The 16078-nt window shown below is 36.4% G+C and overlaps 1 protein-coding gene and 1 pseudogene across 1 annotated transcript; one reads left to right on the forward strand and one right to left on the reverse strand.

Annotated features, from left to right (window-relative positions):
• Positions 1-1232: 1232 nt before the first annotated feature.
• On the forward strand, positions 1233-2507 carry LOC129241899 (putative gustatory receptor 77a). Its single transcript, XM_054878448.1, has one exon. The coding sequence runs from the start codon at positions 1233-1235 to the stop codon at positions 2505-2507; it is 1275 nt and encodes a 424-aa protein (XP_054734423.1).
• A 4981-nt stretch (positions 2508-7488) lies between these two features.
• LOC129243188 (U2 spliceosomal RNA) lies at positions 7489-7672 on the reverse strand (annotated as a pseudogene).
• Between the last annotated feature and the right edge of the window lie 8406 nt (positions 7673-16078).

Genomic DNA, 16078 nt, shown 5'->3' on the forward strand with positions numbered 1-16078 from the left:
TTACTTTTGTTTATTTATTTATTTAAATTAAAATTGCTTATTTAATTTAATAAAAAAAATGTAATTTAAATTAGCAGTCAAGGTGCTTTTCTTATTAAATTTAATAAAAAAATACTTTTCTTTATTTTATTTTATATAAATTTAAAAATTTAGATGCATTTTTTATTCAATTTAATGAAAAATCAATCTTTTTATTTATTTAATTATTTAATTTAAATTAGCAGTCCAGGTGCATTTCTTATTCAATTTAATAAAAAAAGTCCTTTTCTTTATTTTATTTTATTTAAACTTAAAAAATTTAGATGCTTTTTTATTCAATTTAATGAAAAAAAAAATCTTTTTATTTATTTTATTTAAATTTAAATTAGCTCTCAGGATGCATTTCTTATTCAAGTAAATACAAAAAATCCTTTTTTATTTTATTTAAATTTAAACAATTTAGGACCATTTATTATTTAATTTAATGAAAAATTAATTTGTTTTTATTTATTTACTTAATTTAAATTAGCAGTCAAGGTGCATTTCTTATTTAATTTAGTAAAAAGAAAAATACTTTTATTTATTTTATTTATTAATATTATTTAAATTTAACAAATTTAGTTTAATGTTTGGGTTTTCTTAAATCCTATTCATACTTTACAAATATAAGTATAAATAAAATGCAATGTAAAATGAAATATTTTTTTATTAAATGAAATATTATTTTTAGTTATTTATTAATTTATTAATTTAGTTAGATATAACATTTGAAAGTATACACCCAAAAATTTGGAGAGCTATTAGCTGCCAGAGCTGTCAACCTAAATTCCATTACTATTTGCATTCCAAACGTCGAAATGTAACGCACTTCAGAGCCATTAAAGCTTAATCGATGAAAAGTCTCAATACCAGTAACGTGGATAGTGGTTATTAAATTTTAAAATACTGCAATAACTGCGCTCGACCAGCCCGCAACGATTTGCGCCCATAAATTATTTGTGCAGCACTTAACACAATTACTGCATTGACGCATTGCCGCCCCCATCAGCGTTAATGAAAATGCACCTGGAAAGCCTGCGATTAACATTGCGCTGACGTAGTTATTAAAAGCAGAGAAATTATTTAATTTACGCAGTAGAAGATTACAAGCGCAGCGGAAAATACGAATTTGAAAGTGTTAATGCAAGTAGGCAAATCTAAGCATATAAGCTGTTCATAAGAAATTGTGCACTCCAATAAGGCGGCCATAACAAATGCAACAACAGCATTTTCGGCACTACCACTACAACAATGTCGTAGTGGGTTGCATACTTCTAGGCGGTTATTACATAACCAAATGGCTGGGGATTATCGCCTTTACCTATCGCAACGCAGAGCCTCGCCGTACACAATGCAAACAACAGCGCCCACAGCAATCGAGTTGTAACACTCACCGTATTAATCACCGTGAAAAACCGCACGCACAATTACACACCCACACCAGTCGAGTGGATTTCTCACGCCCACTTCGCTACTACAGCCTCGCTATTCTACTGATTATAACAATCGCTGTGCCTTTTGTTGGACGCATAATGATCTTGAACCAGGATTTTTTACGCAATTCGAAACTGTTGTCGTTGGTCGGCTTCGGTCGCTTCACATTTTTGCATCTGTGTACTGTAGGTACGCTTTTCCGCCAGTTTTGCAAGCAACGTGAGCTCATCACGTGTATCAATCGCATAATTCAATTGCGCCACGCCATAAGCGCGCTTGCAAATCAGATCGCCAGCGAAAAGTATTGCGGTAACCACATGGCACTTATGTTATGTCTGCAGCTGATACCGTTATTGTTGTCGCCAACATGGACAATATTCATTATGTGGATGGAATACGCAGATAAGCGACCTGCATATCTTGCAGCGCTGCTTTGCCTCTATTATTGTCAATTAGTTTTGCAGTTGACTCTCTGCACCTACTACGTAAGCTGTTTAATCTTGTCTCAGCAAAGCAACCAAATAAATCAGTTGTTGCGTAGTGTCCTGCGTCAAGCCGCCAAGCATTGTGTACACCCACGCCCATTCAATATCAATCGACGTTATAGGTGCCACACTCTCACAGACGCACTTCGGAGGCTACAATGCATGCATGAGGAAAATTCGCAAATCAGTCGCATTTTGTTGCGTCTTTACGGTCCACAGTTGGTTGCTTTTTTCGGTTTCGTACTCGCCGAATGCACCGTGCAATTTTTTGTGCTTTACTTTGTGTCGTGCAGTCGTCATGTTGGCTCTGTGCAGATTTGGAACAGTAGGCTGCCGCATGAAAAGAACGGGAAAGAATTCTGTCGAATGCTCTTGAATCCATGGGCTGTGCTTTACGTGTTCGGCCTGCTCTGCCATATATTTTTGCTTGTTGGTGCTGCACATCAACTGCAATCACGTGCGCAATCCACACGCGTTGTACTGGCCGAAGGTAGCGCCCAACTACCATTGCCAAAGGATATGTGTCGACGTTGCAGAGAAACGCAGCTGCCAAGTACGGTAAGTAGCTAACAAAAAATACGAAAATATGCTTTGAAGCCTTGGGTTTTCCAGGGTAGCAGTTGCGCTCTATTGAGATACATGAAGAAAAGCAGATGATTAGTTCCTAATTATCACTTGAGCACTATTAGCATAAAATAACAGACAGTTTTTTCTCCAAATCAAAGCTTTTTAAACGAGTTTTGATTAATACAAGGGGAAATTCAAAATAAACAAGACTGCTGTCATAAAAATGTTTTTGATGGCACCATCTTTTTAATGGGTTAGTGGTTTGGAAGTGACATCCCCAGTTGACTTCCAGTGAAAGCTTGGTGACACTCGGTTCAGTGGAAGTGAAATTATTGCGTCTAAAGTGTCAGTATGTTTCAAAGATCGTTGTGAGCACATAAATGAAAATCAACATACGGGCCGCCCAAAATCAGTAATCATCGAAAACTCCATAGAAATTGTTCGTAAATTTATCAAAAACGAACCGAAGTCATCATTGAAATTTATGGAATCGGAGTTGAATATATCCAAACCATCGATTGATCGCATTTTAATGATCATTTAGGCTTACGAAAGGCCTGTGCACGTTTCATTCCGTACAAGTTAACTGAGGACCAGAATTCAATTAAACATTCGAAAGACCGAGAGAAAGATCGAAAGAGGCGAGAAAAGACGAGAACTTCCTTTACAACATTGTAACTGGTAATCAAGCGTGGTGTTTCCAACAAGAACCTGAAACTAAGCGTCGAAGTGCTCAATGGAAGGTCCCAGTCGAGCTATCACCCAAAAAGTCGCGTTTGCGACATAGGTTAGGACGGGCATGATGAGAGTGGAATCGACACACACCACCTTTTCGTCGACTTCAAAGCTGCATTCGACAGTACGGAAAGGAGTTACCTGTATGCCGCTATGTCTGAATTTGGTATCCCCGCAAAACTAATACGGCTATGTAAGATGACGTTGCTCAACACCAGCAGCGCCGTCAGAATTGGGAAGGACCTCTCCGAGCCGTTTGATACCAAACGAGGTTTCAGACAGGGTGACTCGCTGTCGTGTGACTTCTGTAACCTGATGTTGGAGGGCATCGTACGAGCCGCAGAACATAATCGCTCAGGCACGATTTTTTATAAGAGCGTACAATTGCTGGCGTATGCCGATGATATTGACATCATCGGCCTTAACAACCGCGCTGTTAGTTCTGCCTTCTCCAAACTGGATAAAGAGGCAAAGCGAATGGGTTTGGTGGTGAACGAGGACAAAACGAAGTACCTCCTGTCTTCAAACAAACAGTCGGCGCACTCGCGTATCGGCACCCACGTCACTGTTGACAGTTATAATTTTGAGGTTGTAAAAGACTTCGTGTGTTTAGGAACCAGCATTAACACCGATAACAATGTCAGCCTTGAAATCCAACGTAGAATCTCTCTTGCCAACAAGTGCTACTTTGGACTAAGTAGGCAATTGAGCAGTAAAGTCCTCTCTCGTCGAACAAAACTAACACTCTACAAGACTCTCATCATGCCCGTCCTAACGTATGGCGCAGAAGCTTGGACAAAGGAGGATTGATAGTAGAAATTAGGAGGACAGGGAAATGGTGATAGCTAAATCACAAACACTTTCAAATGAATTGAAATATTCATGTTTTACTACTTTGTAGATTCAGGACTATGTGCATAACACCTTGATCACAAAGTTCCCGGAATATATTCAGAAAATCCAAAATAAGAGCTCATTCCTCAAAGTGATATTTTTGACTAGTACTCCCCATTGACTGCAATGTACTTTTACCAACTCTAATTTCGGTATTGCCTTCAGAGCCGTCTTCATTTTTCTCATTACTTCCTTTCGGTTGCCAAAACGTGTTCTCTGCTAGCCGTAGTGGTTTTTTGGAGGTTATTTTTGCTGATGGGAATAGACAGAACCCACAGCGTGGAGTTAAGGCCGATGCCAATATCAACAGCATAGGCCAACAATTGTACGCTCTTATAAAAAATTGTGCCTGAGCGATTAAGTTCTGTGGCTAGCATGATTTTTCTAGCAACAGGTTAAAGAATTCACACGATAGCGAGTCACCCTGTCTGAAACCTCGTTTGGTATCAAACAGCTCGAAGATATCCTTCCTAATTCTTACGAGCAGCGTCATTGTTCATTGCTATATTAGTTTAGCAGGGATATCAAATTCAGACATCGCGGCATATAGACAACTCCTTTTCGTACTATCGAATGCAGCTTTGACGAAAGGATGGTGTGTGTCGATTCTCTTTTCATGAATCTTTTCCAAGACTTGGCGTATTGTGCATATGAAGCGTTTAAATTAGTCTCAGGAAAAGTCGCACGAAATAAATTCTTAAGTGAACTCTGAAAAGAATTTTTTAGTATTGTTTTCTCCTTTTTCTCTATCGTGTAAAAAGAGAATTAGGTGTACTCAACCACTTCAACAACAACAACGACCATAGGTATGAATTACATACAAGTTTCTAGCTACAGGATATTCATAAATGCTGCAGCCTAGTCTTCCTAAAAGGGATGTGCTCGTATATTTTAAGGTCATAAACATAGCGAAACGTTGATGAATGCAACATCAATTTTGTGATAAGAAATAGAGTCAAGTTTGCTATATGTGCATGTGCTTAGAATGGGAGAAAGTGGGACAAATATAGTTGAACAGCTAATTTTCTGTTGTGCAAGAATCCACATTACTCACAACTTTATTTGCATTGTGAGAAAAGCTTAACACAAATTTAACAACAAAGCCCAAGTTTCCAATTTATCACCAAACGTCAGATCTCTATTACCAACAAACAGTTTTGGCATATCTTCAACATATGCAACATTGTTACTAACAGGCAATACATATGACTTAGCAGCATTTAGGCAAGCGCACAGGCCCATTGTGAAATTGCAGTCACAGATAAGCGTAAATTTTGAAACATAAATTCTGAACAAGACCAACACGACTGGGCAAGTACAAGCGGATGTCAACAGCATAAGAGTGGACAGTGACGGGAGACATCATTGACAAAAATACGAATCAAAAGCGGGCCAAGGACAGAGCTTTTCAGCACAACACATTCAATAATACAAGATTTGGATGAGGCAGTTTTGCACATCACCTTTTGAGTTTTTCCCGCAAGATAACTGATCATAAGTTTAACCGAGCTATCAGAGATTGCAATGCTATATATAGGCTTTGTGTACAAAGAAGGTCATGGTTTACTTAGTCACATGCCTTAGACAAAATAAGAAGGCAAAGAAGAGTTAAGTCACTATTGTACAACTGCGTCCTTAAGTTGTCAAGTATTACATTTTCAACATACCAGGTTGTTCAAAAAGTTTTGCGGTTCGATAAGAAAAACGCAATTTTATGATTTTAAATACAATTTATTATTTAGTATAGTCTCCCCAAGTACGTAGGATCGAGTCTCCGTGCATGAAACAGCAAACTGATAACCAAAGCTTTTTCTAATAGCAGCCGTCCCTTAGCAGGTGGCAGGCAATGGCAAACCGCCGAGTGTATTTCTGCCCTGAAAAAGCTACTCATAAAAAATATCTGCCGTTCGGACTTGGCTTAAAACTATAGGTCACTCCATTTGTGGAATAATATCAAGACGCACACCACAAATAGGAGGAGGAGCTCGGACAAACACCTAATAGAAGTGTATGCACCAATTATTATTAATTTTGTTTATTTTTATAGTTTCCCTAAACATCAATGCACTTGTTCCAAAGAGATTCTAATTTATGAATTCCATCTTTATGTGAGAATGCAGAAAAGCTGAAAAATATGCTTCTTCAGCTGTTTAGACCTCATCATTCGATGACCAATGTTTTCCACGCATAAATTTGTTTACCATAAAGTCTGGAAACAGATGGAAGTCGCTCGGGGCTAAATCTGGTAAATACGGTGGACGCTCCAACAATACGAATTTTAATTCATTGTAAAAATGCCCTTGTAACACGGTGCATTGTCCTGATGATATTTTTTTCTTTTGCAAACTGTGTATTTTTTCACGATTTTTGTCCTTCAGCTGGTCTAAAAGGTTAAGAAGAATATTCAGAATTTATTGTTTAACCAGTTTTCAAGTTATACACTAGAATCGTCGCATCCCAAAAACTGATGCTAACACCTTCTTCGACGATTTCTAGACACAAACTCGTTTTGGAGCCGAAGAACCATTTTCACACCACTCTCTAGCCTTTCTCTCTTTCTTTAATTTAGGATGATGGTAATAGACCCAAGTCTCATCTATAGCGATGAATTGACGCACAAAATCCTCTTTAAACTTTCGAAAACGCTCAAAATGTTGCTGAAAAAGTCGCATTCGAATGTCTTTTTGTTCCATGGCTCAATTGCTCCTACTAAATCTCTTTCAGTCACATGACGATTTTCCAATACGATTTCTTGTACTTTTTTTATGATTTCTGGTGGTGTTGCTGTTTTAAGACGTCCGTGACGTCGATCGCCTTCAAGACTTGTACGACCTCGTTTAATTTTAGCAAACCCACTTTTCTATTGTTCTAATTGATGGTGAAAAGTCCTTATACACTTTCAAAATTTGTTCATAAATTTCAGTTGCTTTAAAGCTTCCAAAAATAAAAATTCAATCACCGTTCGATACTTGATTTAAAAAAAAAAAAAAAAATACCAGTCTAACGGTTAGACTTGATAGAAGTGAAACCTTCCGTAAAACAAACTGAGAGAGAATAAGACGAAAGCAGCATTAGGAGCGGGATAATTATAGGTTCATTATAATATTGCTATAAAGTTCATATTTTATTTTCTTCATTTTATCATTATTCATCCTCAATGTTTTCAATTTCAACAAATGATACGAGTGGCTTATATGATACAAATGCTTTGGTTTCGATGTTGTCAAAAAAAATACCCAAACGGACCGAAGAAACAGACTTACAAATTTCTTCCATTTTCGTCTACTTGTATTCATATAAAAATTTATGTCTCTTCCCACCAAAGCTAAATGTATTAGTATATTTTTTCTTGTATTTATTCAAGGCTGAAATCCCGGCGGTACTGCAATACCGGGTCAACCCGTGGCAGAGGTGGAGCAAGCCCCTAAAACACTCCGCCCATTTCCAAAAATCAGTTTAACATTTGTTGTCCTCCGATGGAGGATCTATCAGATGTTAAGCTGATAACCACACTACCTAGTCAATACATTTTAAATAATAAACCTAATAAACCTTTTGAGAATTACACACTCACAAAAATTATTTATATCAACATATAATATAACGCTTCGTAACTAAATAACTTTTAGGCCAGCACCTACAGCATGACGCGGTAGCCGAGCGACTAGCAATGTGAGCTTCCGATCCAAAATCCTTGGTTCGAATCACAAGAAAAAATAAAAGTTATTTTTATTTAGTTAGTCGCTACGTTTATATCAACATATAATATAACGCTTCGTAGCCAAGTTGGTCGCTTTTTTCGTTTCACTTTTTCCCAAATCACTCCCAACGATTCTAAAGAAGTTTTCACTTCAAAAAGTAGGCTAGTAGCAACGCCCTCTCTTATCGAACCGCAACACTTATTGAACAACCTGATAGCCGTTCTAAATCCTGACTGTAACGGAGATAAAAGATTCTATCGTTGAACAAACGATGAAACCTACAATGCCTTTGAGTCTCATACGCTTTTGAAATGGCTGCCAAAATGCTTATTGGCCTACAGTCGCGAGGTTCTTTGAATTTAAAGGGTTTTCCAATAACAGGTGTTATTTGGAATATCCCGCTATTTCGGTAGATGACACTTTTGAAGTTGTCATTTTTTGATATGTGATAAGTAGAAACTACTTCATTAATAAAAATGGGACGATACCCCCTTATCAACGCATTGAAATTATTAAAATTCACCATAAAAATGTTGAAAATTTGGCAGAGACGGTTCGTAAAACTCGAACATTTTTGGGTCATCGTGAAGCACCTTGTCGGACCGAAATACAGAAATTGGTGAAAAAATTCGAGCTGTTGGGACAAGTTAGTGGTGTGAAGAGTAAAACCCGTGCGCGTCGCTCAAGAACAGCCGAAAATCGAAAATATTGCTGTTGTAGCCGAAAGTGTTGAAGAAACCACAGTTTGTCCATTCCTCGTCGTTCTTCGGAAATAGGCATTCCACAAACGTCATTACACCGTATTTCGCATAAAGAATTGGGTCTTAAGGCTTATAAAGTCCAGTTAACACAAGAACTCAAGCTGGCCGATCATCAACAACGTCGTGTCTTTGCTAATTTGGTCGTTGAAATGCATGAAAATGATCCGGAATTCCATCGAAAAATCATCTTGAGTGATAAGGCCCATTTCCACCTCGGTGGCTTCGTCAACAAGCAAAATTTTCGGATCTGGGGCTCAGAAAATTCAAGAGTTATTGTTGAAAAGCCTCTCAATCCTCAACGTGTGACCGTTTGGTGCGGTTTATGGTCCGCGGGAGTTTTTTCTTCGAAAATGAAGCTGGATCGACAATTACGGTGAATGGATTGCGCTATCGAGAGATCATTAACGATTTTTTATGGCTGGAATTGGATGGTATTGATCTGGACAACGTTTATTTTCAACAAGACGGCGCTACGTGCCACACAAGCAACGAAACCATTAATATCACTGGATCACAAATTTCAACGTTTTTTCTGCACCAGAGACGCCGTTATGAAATTCCTATGTAAAATCACCGTCTGATTCCGAAAATCAAGGTTATTTTTTATTCTATGGTAACGTTTTTGAGATATTTACGAATTACCGTTATTTCAAAAAAAAAAAAATTCGGCCCACTTAATCATATATATCTCGAAAACAAAATGAGCGATTTCAAAACCGTTTAAAGCTTTTATAAGGTAATAAAATTTGCTATAAACTGTGTGTAAAACACTTTTTGCTAGGCCCTGCAGATTCAAAGATAACGAACTATCATAACGGATTTTTTAAATTTTTTTTGTAAAAATATAAAAAAAATTGTACTTTGAGAGAAAGGATCTCGAAAACTTTTTACTTTTTCGTATATTTTTTGTTTTCACTCTAAGCTCTGTTTTATTACAAAAAAAAATAAACTTTGATTAAACAAAATCGATGAACTAGTACAAAAGTTACATGCATTCAAGTAAATATATCCATATAGTAAAACTTAAGTACCCTAGAAATAATAGCATATGATTCTGTCTTAACTCTATGATCTTATTTTATAATTGAAGTTATGTGTCTTGTTTTGACGCTTATTTATATAAGGATCGGTTTCTCTCATGAGAAACCAACAGTAGTCACCCATCATAGCGACATCCCAGAATCCTTGATACCGACTTTCAATCATTTTCATTTGCTGGTGAAACCTTTCGCTATGCTCGTCACTTTCGTCGCCAAGATTTTGCGGGAAAAAATTTAAATGGGAGTGCAGAAAATGAATTTTTAAAGACATATTTACTCCTGAAAGAAAATTGAAAAGGGAATTAGATAAATACATAAGTGACACATTAACATATAATTTTCTTAGGCTGGGTTAATCTTCCAATTCAGAACAAATTTTGGTCGTTCTTGTTTGTTCGGAGCAGGGCAATAAATTCAGATTAAGAGCTATATATTCTCATGTAAATTTAAAAATTTGCTTTCAAATTTGTTGTTAAGTTTTAAAGTTAACTGAGAAAACGGTCTTATATGTGTTTTTTATTTACCCATTTCCGCATAGTTTTTGATTAAATCGTTCACTATCAGCTCGAAGTTAGGACTTTTGTGTTTACCTAAAAAAGAAGTAACGACCTTTTCAAAAGAGTCCCACGCCGCTGCCTCCACTGGTGACAATAGTTCTTTGAAATGGGTATTGGCCATTATTTTCCTTATTTGCGGCCCCACAAAAATCCCTTCCTTTATTTTTGCTTCTGAAATCTGTGGAAAGATTGTTTTCAAATAATGAAAAGCTTCGCCTTCTTTGTCCAAAGCCTTGACAAAGTTTTTGATAAGGCCGAGCTTGATGTGGAGCGGAGGTAGAATTATTTTTTCCTTCTTTATAAGTGGTGAGCATTTTATGTTATCCACCCCAACTTGAAACTCGATTCGTTCTGGCCAATCCTTTATGATGTAGTGGTCTTGACGTGCTCGGCTATCCCATTTGCATAGAAAGCAACAGTATTTTGTGTATCCAGATTGTAGACCACATAGCTTTCCAACGACTTTTAGATCGGCACATATTTTCCAATCATGTTCTTCGTATTTAATTAATTTAAGCATTTTTTGCAGTGTCTCATATGTTTCCTTCGTATTTACTGCATGCGCGATCGGGATAGATGGCTTTTGGTTGCCAATATGCAATAATACGGCCTTTAAACTTAATTAATTGCCGTCTATGAACAATCGCCACTCTTTTGAATCATATGGTTCACCAAACTGTTTAAATAGACCAGCAATGTTTTTGCAATAACAAACACTGCCCTTCTTCGTATAGTACTGGGAGAATTGTTCGTGACGAGTCCTATAATATGTTACCTTAACATCGGATGAAGCAAATTTAAATTGTTGCATACGAGGGGCGTGTAGTTCGGCCTTTTCTTTTGACAATTCCAAATCCCTTATCCAATCAGTGAGTTGTGCTTGTGACAAAGGGATTCTTTCGTTTTCCGTTTGCAATTCAGTACAACATGATGCCGCGTAATCAGATACTGCTGTTGACAATGAAACTGGAGCCGAAACTAAAGTTAAATTTGATTCTGGCAATGTAGCTTCCGTTGAATTTAGTTCTGGTAATGACACTGTAGATATGCTCGCATAGGTTACTTTTCTTGACTTTCCAACCCCAAATACTTTTGTAGTACAAATATAGCAGTCCGTTGAATGGCAAGTTGGTTCCCTCCACTTCATTGGTGTAATAAATTTCATATGTCGCCTAAATAGATAGTTTAAGAATCATATGTACATATGACAGAATCATATGTACATATGCTATTATTTGTAGGGTACTTAAGTTTTACTATATGGATATATTTACTTGAATGCTTGTAACTTTTGTATTAGTCCATTGATTTTGTTTAATCAAAGTTTATTTTTTTTGTAATAAAACAGAGCTTAGAGTGAAAACAAAAAATACACGAAAAAGTAAAAAGTTTTCGAGATCCTTTCTCTCAAAGTACAATTTTTTTTATATATTTACAAAAAAAATTTAAAAAATCCGTTATGATAGTTCGTTACCTTTGAATCTGCAGGGCCTAGCAAAAAGTGTTTTACATACAGTTTATTACCTTTTAAAAGCTTTAAACGGTTTTGAAATCGCTCATTTCGTTTTCGAGATATATATGATTAAGTGGGCCGAATTTTTTTTTTTTTTGAAATAACGGTAATTCGTAAATATCTCAAAAACGTTACCATAGAATAAAAAATAACCTTGATTTTCGGAATCAGACGGTGATTTTACATAGGAATTTCATAACGGCGTGTCTGGTGCATTTTGGCTGTAAACCAGTGTATTTTACGGGAAAAGTTTCCGGACCGTGTTATCTCTCGAAGCGGTGATCACAATTGGCCACCGAGATCTTGTGACTTTTTTCTTTGAGGCCACGTGAAAGAGAAGGTCTACGCCAAGGTCAACAGGTTCGATTCAAGACCTCAAAAATGAAATTCGTGAGGCTATCGGGGACATAGGGCAGCCACTTTGCAATTCGGTTATGGAAAATTTCATAAAAAGGATATTGTCCTGTAAGCGTGGTCGTGGTGTTCATTTGGCTGATGTTATTTTCCACTATTAACGGCCTGCCTCTTTATAATGAATTAAACATCCGATCACTTATATTAAAAAATAGGATTATTCTTTGAATATTTAAATAACTCGTCTTATTGGAAAACCCTTTATTTTTTAGTTTTGTAAAAATTTGAAATTTTTACTTGTGGCTGCTGTTGTAGTATGAAGTATATTTTTATATAAAATAGAAAAGAAATAAATAGGCAAAACATCAGAATATGTCGCACTGCTATTATTGTGAACACAGGTGCACGTAATTTTGTACACAAAATTATTTCCTGCATAACCTGCTTATTAACGAGTAATTTAATGATTTGATCAACGGCAGTTTTGAGGGTTATACCCTTTAGAAAATAATTTTTTTTTTTTTTAATTTTTACAAACTTTTTTTTCTAAGGCTTACACCTAAATATAATATTATTTCACAAGTAGTGCATATTGTGTGTTTAATGATACATAGAAATAACTAAAATTTTTCATATTTTTTTTATAAAATAAAATAAGGGGTTGATGGGCTTACCCTCAGTCTTATAGAAATAAATAGAATGCTCAATACAGCGGACACGGAAGAAATATATGCACTTGCATCCTTCTACCAGTTTCATAATCGCTTATATATTCTGATTTTCTGCCTTTCAAATTGGAGTTTCCCCTTCGGTTTTGTTTCTTTTCAAAATAATAAAATTTAGTTTGTAAATTATAAATAAAAATTTTGCAATATGTAAATTATAAAAATTCATGAATCAATTATAGAAGATTAGGTAAGTAAGCAGCTTACCGCTCACTCTTGACAAATCGGCTCCCTTATTTGAATACCACCTGCTTCTTTACAAAGTTACGTACACGTTTTGAGAAAAACTTTTAAATTTATAGTAAAAATTAAGCTTTTGGAGGAAATTACTTAGACTTGCCATAAATTCTGTGACGAATTGTACAGCTTATACGGCGAAAAAAAGTCCGCAGAAAAAATTTCTGCATACTCATAAATTATACTCAGTTTCTGGCAAACTTCGCATGTTAACAATGGAGTGGGGGCTATAGAAAATCGCATTGCAGTGATTGCATTACAAATGTGTGGTAAAAGTGCAAGTGAGATTTACGAGTTACTCAAAAGACTTAATGTTTCGAGTGTTTGTTTACCGCACGATCAATCGTTTTTCCCCATCATCGGAAGTGACAGACAGAAAAGGAAGTGGTCGTAGTCGCGTGGTTCGAACCAGTGCAGCCATAAAATCCGTTCGAAAAAGAATTCGCGGAAATCCCATTAGAGAGCAGAAAACCATGTCCAGGGAAATTAATGTATCGACCAGATCCATGTCAGGACTAATTACAGATAATCTGCACATGAAAGCTTTCCGTCGCTCTACTGGTCATCAGCGCGCTTAAGTAAAATTAGACTCGACAGATGCAAGCAGCTTCTTCGGTGGCACGCGGTTAAAGGCCATAAAAATACTCCCTTCAGAGATGAGAAAATTTTCGCAGTTGAAGAAATTTTTAATAAGCAAAATGACAAAACCTATGCTAAAACTTCTAAGGTGCAAAAAATGTTGTTCCGTTGCTGCAAGGTTTCAGCGTGACAAACATCCAGCCTCCGTAATGGTTCAGTGGGGCAAAGGCGTAGTACGTTTGAGGAGTACTCTCTTCAATGGAAAACGTTGGATCTTTCAGCAAATTTCCGCTCCAGCCCATAAGGCAAAAACCGCCGTGCAGTGGCTATAAAAACAATATTCCAGGGTTCATAGCCGCAGAAAATTGGCCGTCTGGAAGTCCAGACCTGATTCTATTGAACTACAGTTTGTGGTCAGAATTGGATAAAATGGCCTGTCGAAGACCTCACAGAAGTGTGGAGAGTCGCAAACAATCTTTGGTTCGAACAGCGACGTCAATATGCATGGAAACCGTATGTGATGCAATGACTGAATGGCCTAATCGTTCAGTAGGTTCTGTTTTTATGCGGCTTTCTTTTATGCGGTTTTGAAATAGTGCGATTTTTTTTTAAATTACAAAATGCATGTCGACCTATCGGGAATTATACATATAAACAAGATTCTAAGCCAGCTAAGCAAAAACTCATCACAGATTACATCAGAAATGCTAACCCTACAAATATGGAACTGCCTGCATAACTATCTAGATCAGACGTGTACATTTCCTCAAGTGACGAAAGTGATTTTACGCCAAATCCTAAACGAACGCGCAACATGCGGGTATTGTCTGATTTTATTTCTGACTTTATTTATTTTTCGATTCTGACGTTTCTTAAATAAAGATATAATTTTCAAAAATACAATATTTTGTTTATGCGATTTTATTTAATTATTTCAGATTCATGCGGTCTATGGAACGTATCTATAGTTATATTATGGGACTAGTGCCCTTTTTTATGCGATTTTATTACATTATTTCAGATTTATGCGGTTTTAGCACTTTTGAACGTATCTATAGTTTTACTATAGAACTGGTAGCTTTTTTTATGCTGTTTTTTTTATGCTGTTTCTTGCGGAACGTATCTACCGCATAAAAACAGAACCTACTGTATATTATATATAATGCTCACCTGGCATTATAAGAAGCAATCGGATCAGGAAGTTCAACGATCTGAGTGCAAAACAAAGAAATTTCTTTTGAATACGTTGAAGTCTATTAATTTGGCACTGATGATAACGCCTCCATCGCAAGAGTGAAGAAAATAGTGACTTCAATGTATAAGGATTCTAATGCTTTAACACTATTTTTTGGTGTCTAACATATACCTCTGAATGGTTTGGCAAGTTACTCTCTTTCTTGCTTCGTACAAAAAAGTTTTAGAATATTGTTTATTCAATATGATATGACTTTTATAAATTATGATATTATGATTTTTATAAATGGGAACAGGGGAACTACGCCTATCCCTTCTTAATAATTCTGAACAAACGCATTTCTTACACATTTGATGCAAGGGATTTTAACTTATTTTGCTTACTAGCCACATTTCTTTTTTAATGTAAGGACTCGATGATCTCGTCAACTATCATGAGTTTTGCCGCGTTTTACTCGTCTCACATCTAACTACAAACTTGGGAAACTTAAAGAAATTCCGTTTTATCTAGATGCAATCCTGTTAATTGCAAAGTTTTCGAAATTTTGTTTACAGCTACGAACTAAATTAAAACATATATTCGATTTACGTGCCTTAATGTTGTCAGATATGCATCCAAAAAATTTTAAATATAGTATAAATTACCTCGTATTATCTAAAATCGAGTTCTGTCTACCCATTTACGGCTGGTGTGCCAAGCAGCATCTAAACCTACTCAATGCCCCTTATCATTCAGCGGTCAGGCGTAGCCTTAACGCCTTTGCAACGTCTCCTAGCAAGTGTGTTTTAGCTGAAGCTGGTATTTCATCTATCACTGAAAGATGTCAAATAACTACTCCTAAACTTATAACCAAATAAACTTCTTTTTAACAAATTTAAGACCGCTTCTCGGTATAATCGCTCTTTTAAACTTTGGTCGGTCATCCGCCGTTGCATCTACAACTGCAACAAACTAGGCATATCTTTACCAGCATCTTGCTCAAAAATTAGTAGTCAGTGTCCCTGGAAACTCCTTCCTACATCAATAAATGTTGACCTTCATGCTCTCAGTAAAATTAACACAAATGCCTTAAATTGTTGGGTAACGATTTCCACAGATGGTTAACGTACTGACCATAATACTACTTTTCCTGTGGTAGAGAATGACGGAACCCTAATATCCAATGGTTGGCTGACTCCGATTACCTCAATTTTTCTGCCGAGGCATTGGTTATCCTTCAAGCGTCAGAGTATGCAACAAATAATAAGGGAAAATTCTTAGTATGTACAGACAGCTTGCAGTCT

Source organism: Anastrepha obliqua, chromosome 3 (genome assembly GCF_027943255.1).
Source record: "Anastrepha obliqua isolate idAnaObli1 chromosome 3, idAnaObli1_1.0, whole genome shotgun sequence".
Classification (NCBI taxonomy): domain Eukaryota; kingdom Metazoa; phylum Arthropoda; class Insecta; order Diptera; family Tephritidae; genus Anastrepha; species Anastrepha obliqua.

What these genes read in the sequence shown, in the direction of transcription:
- LOC129241899 (XM_054878448.1), top strand. Translation starts at nt 1,233, where the DNA reads ATGCAACAACAGCATTTTCGGCACTACCACTACAACAATGTCGTAGTG.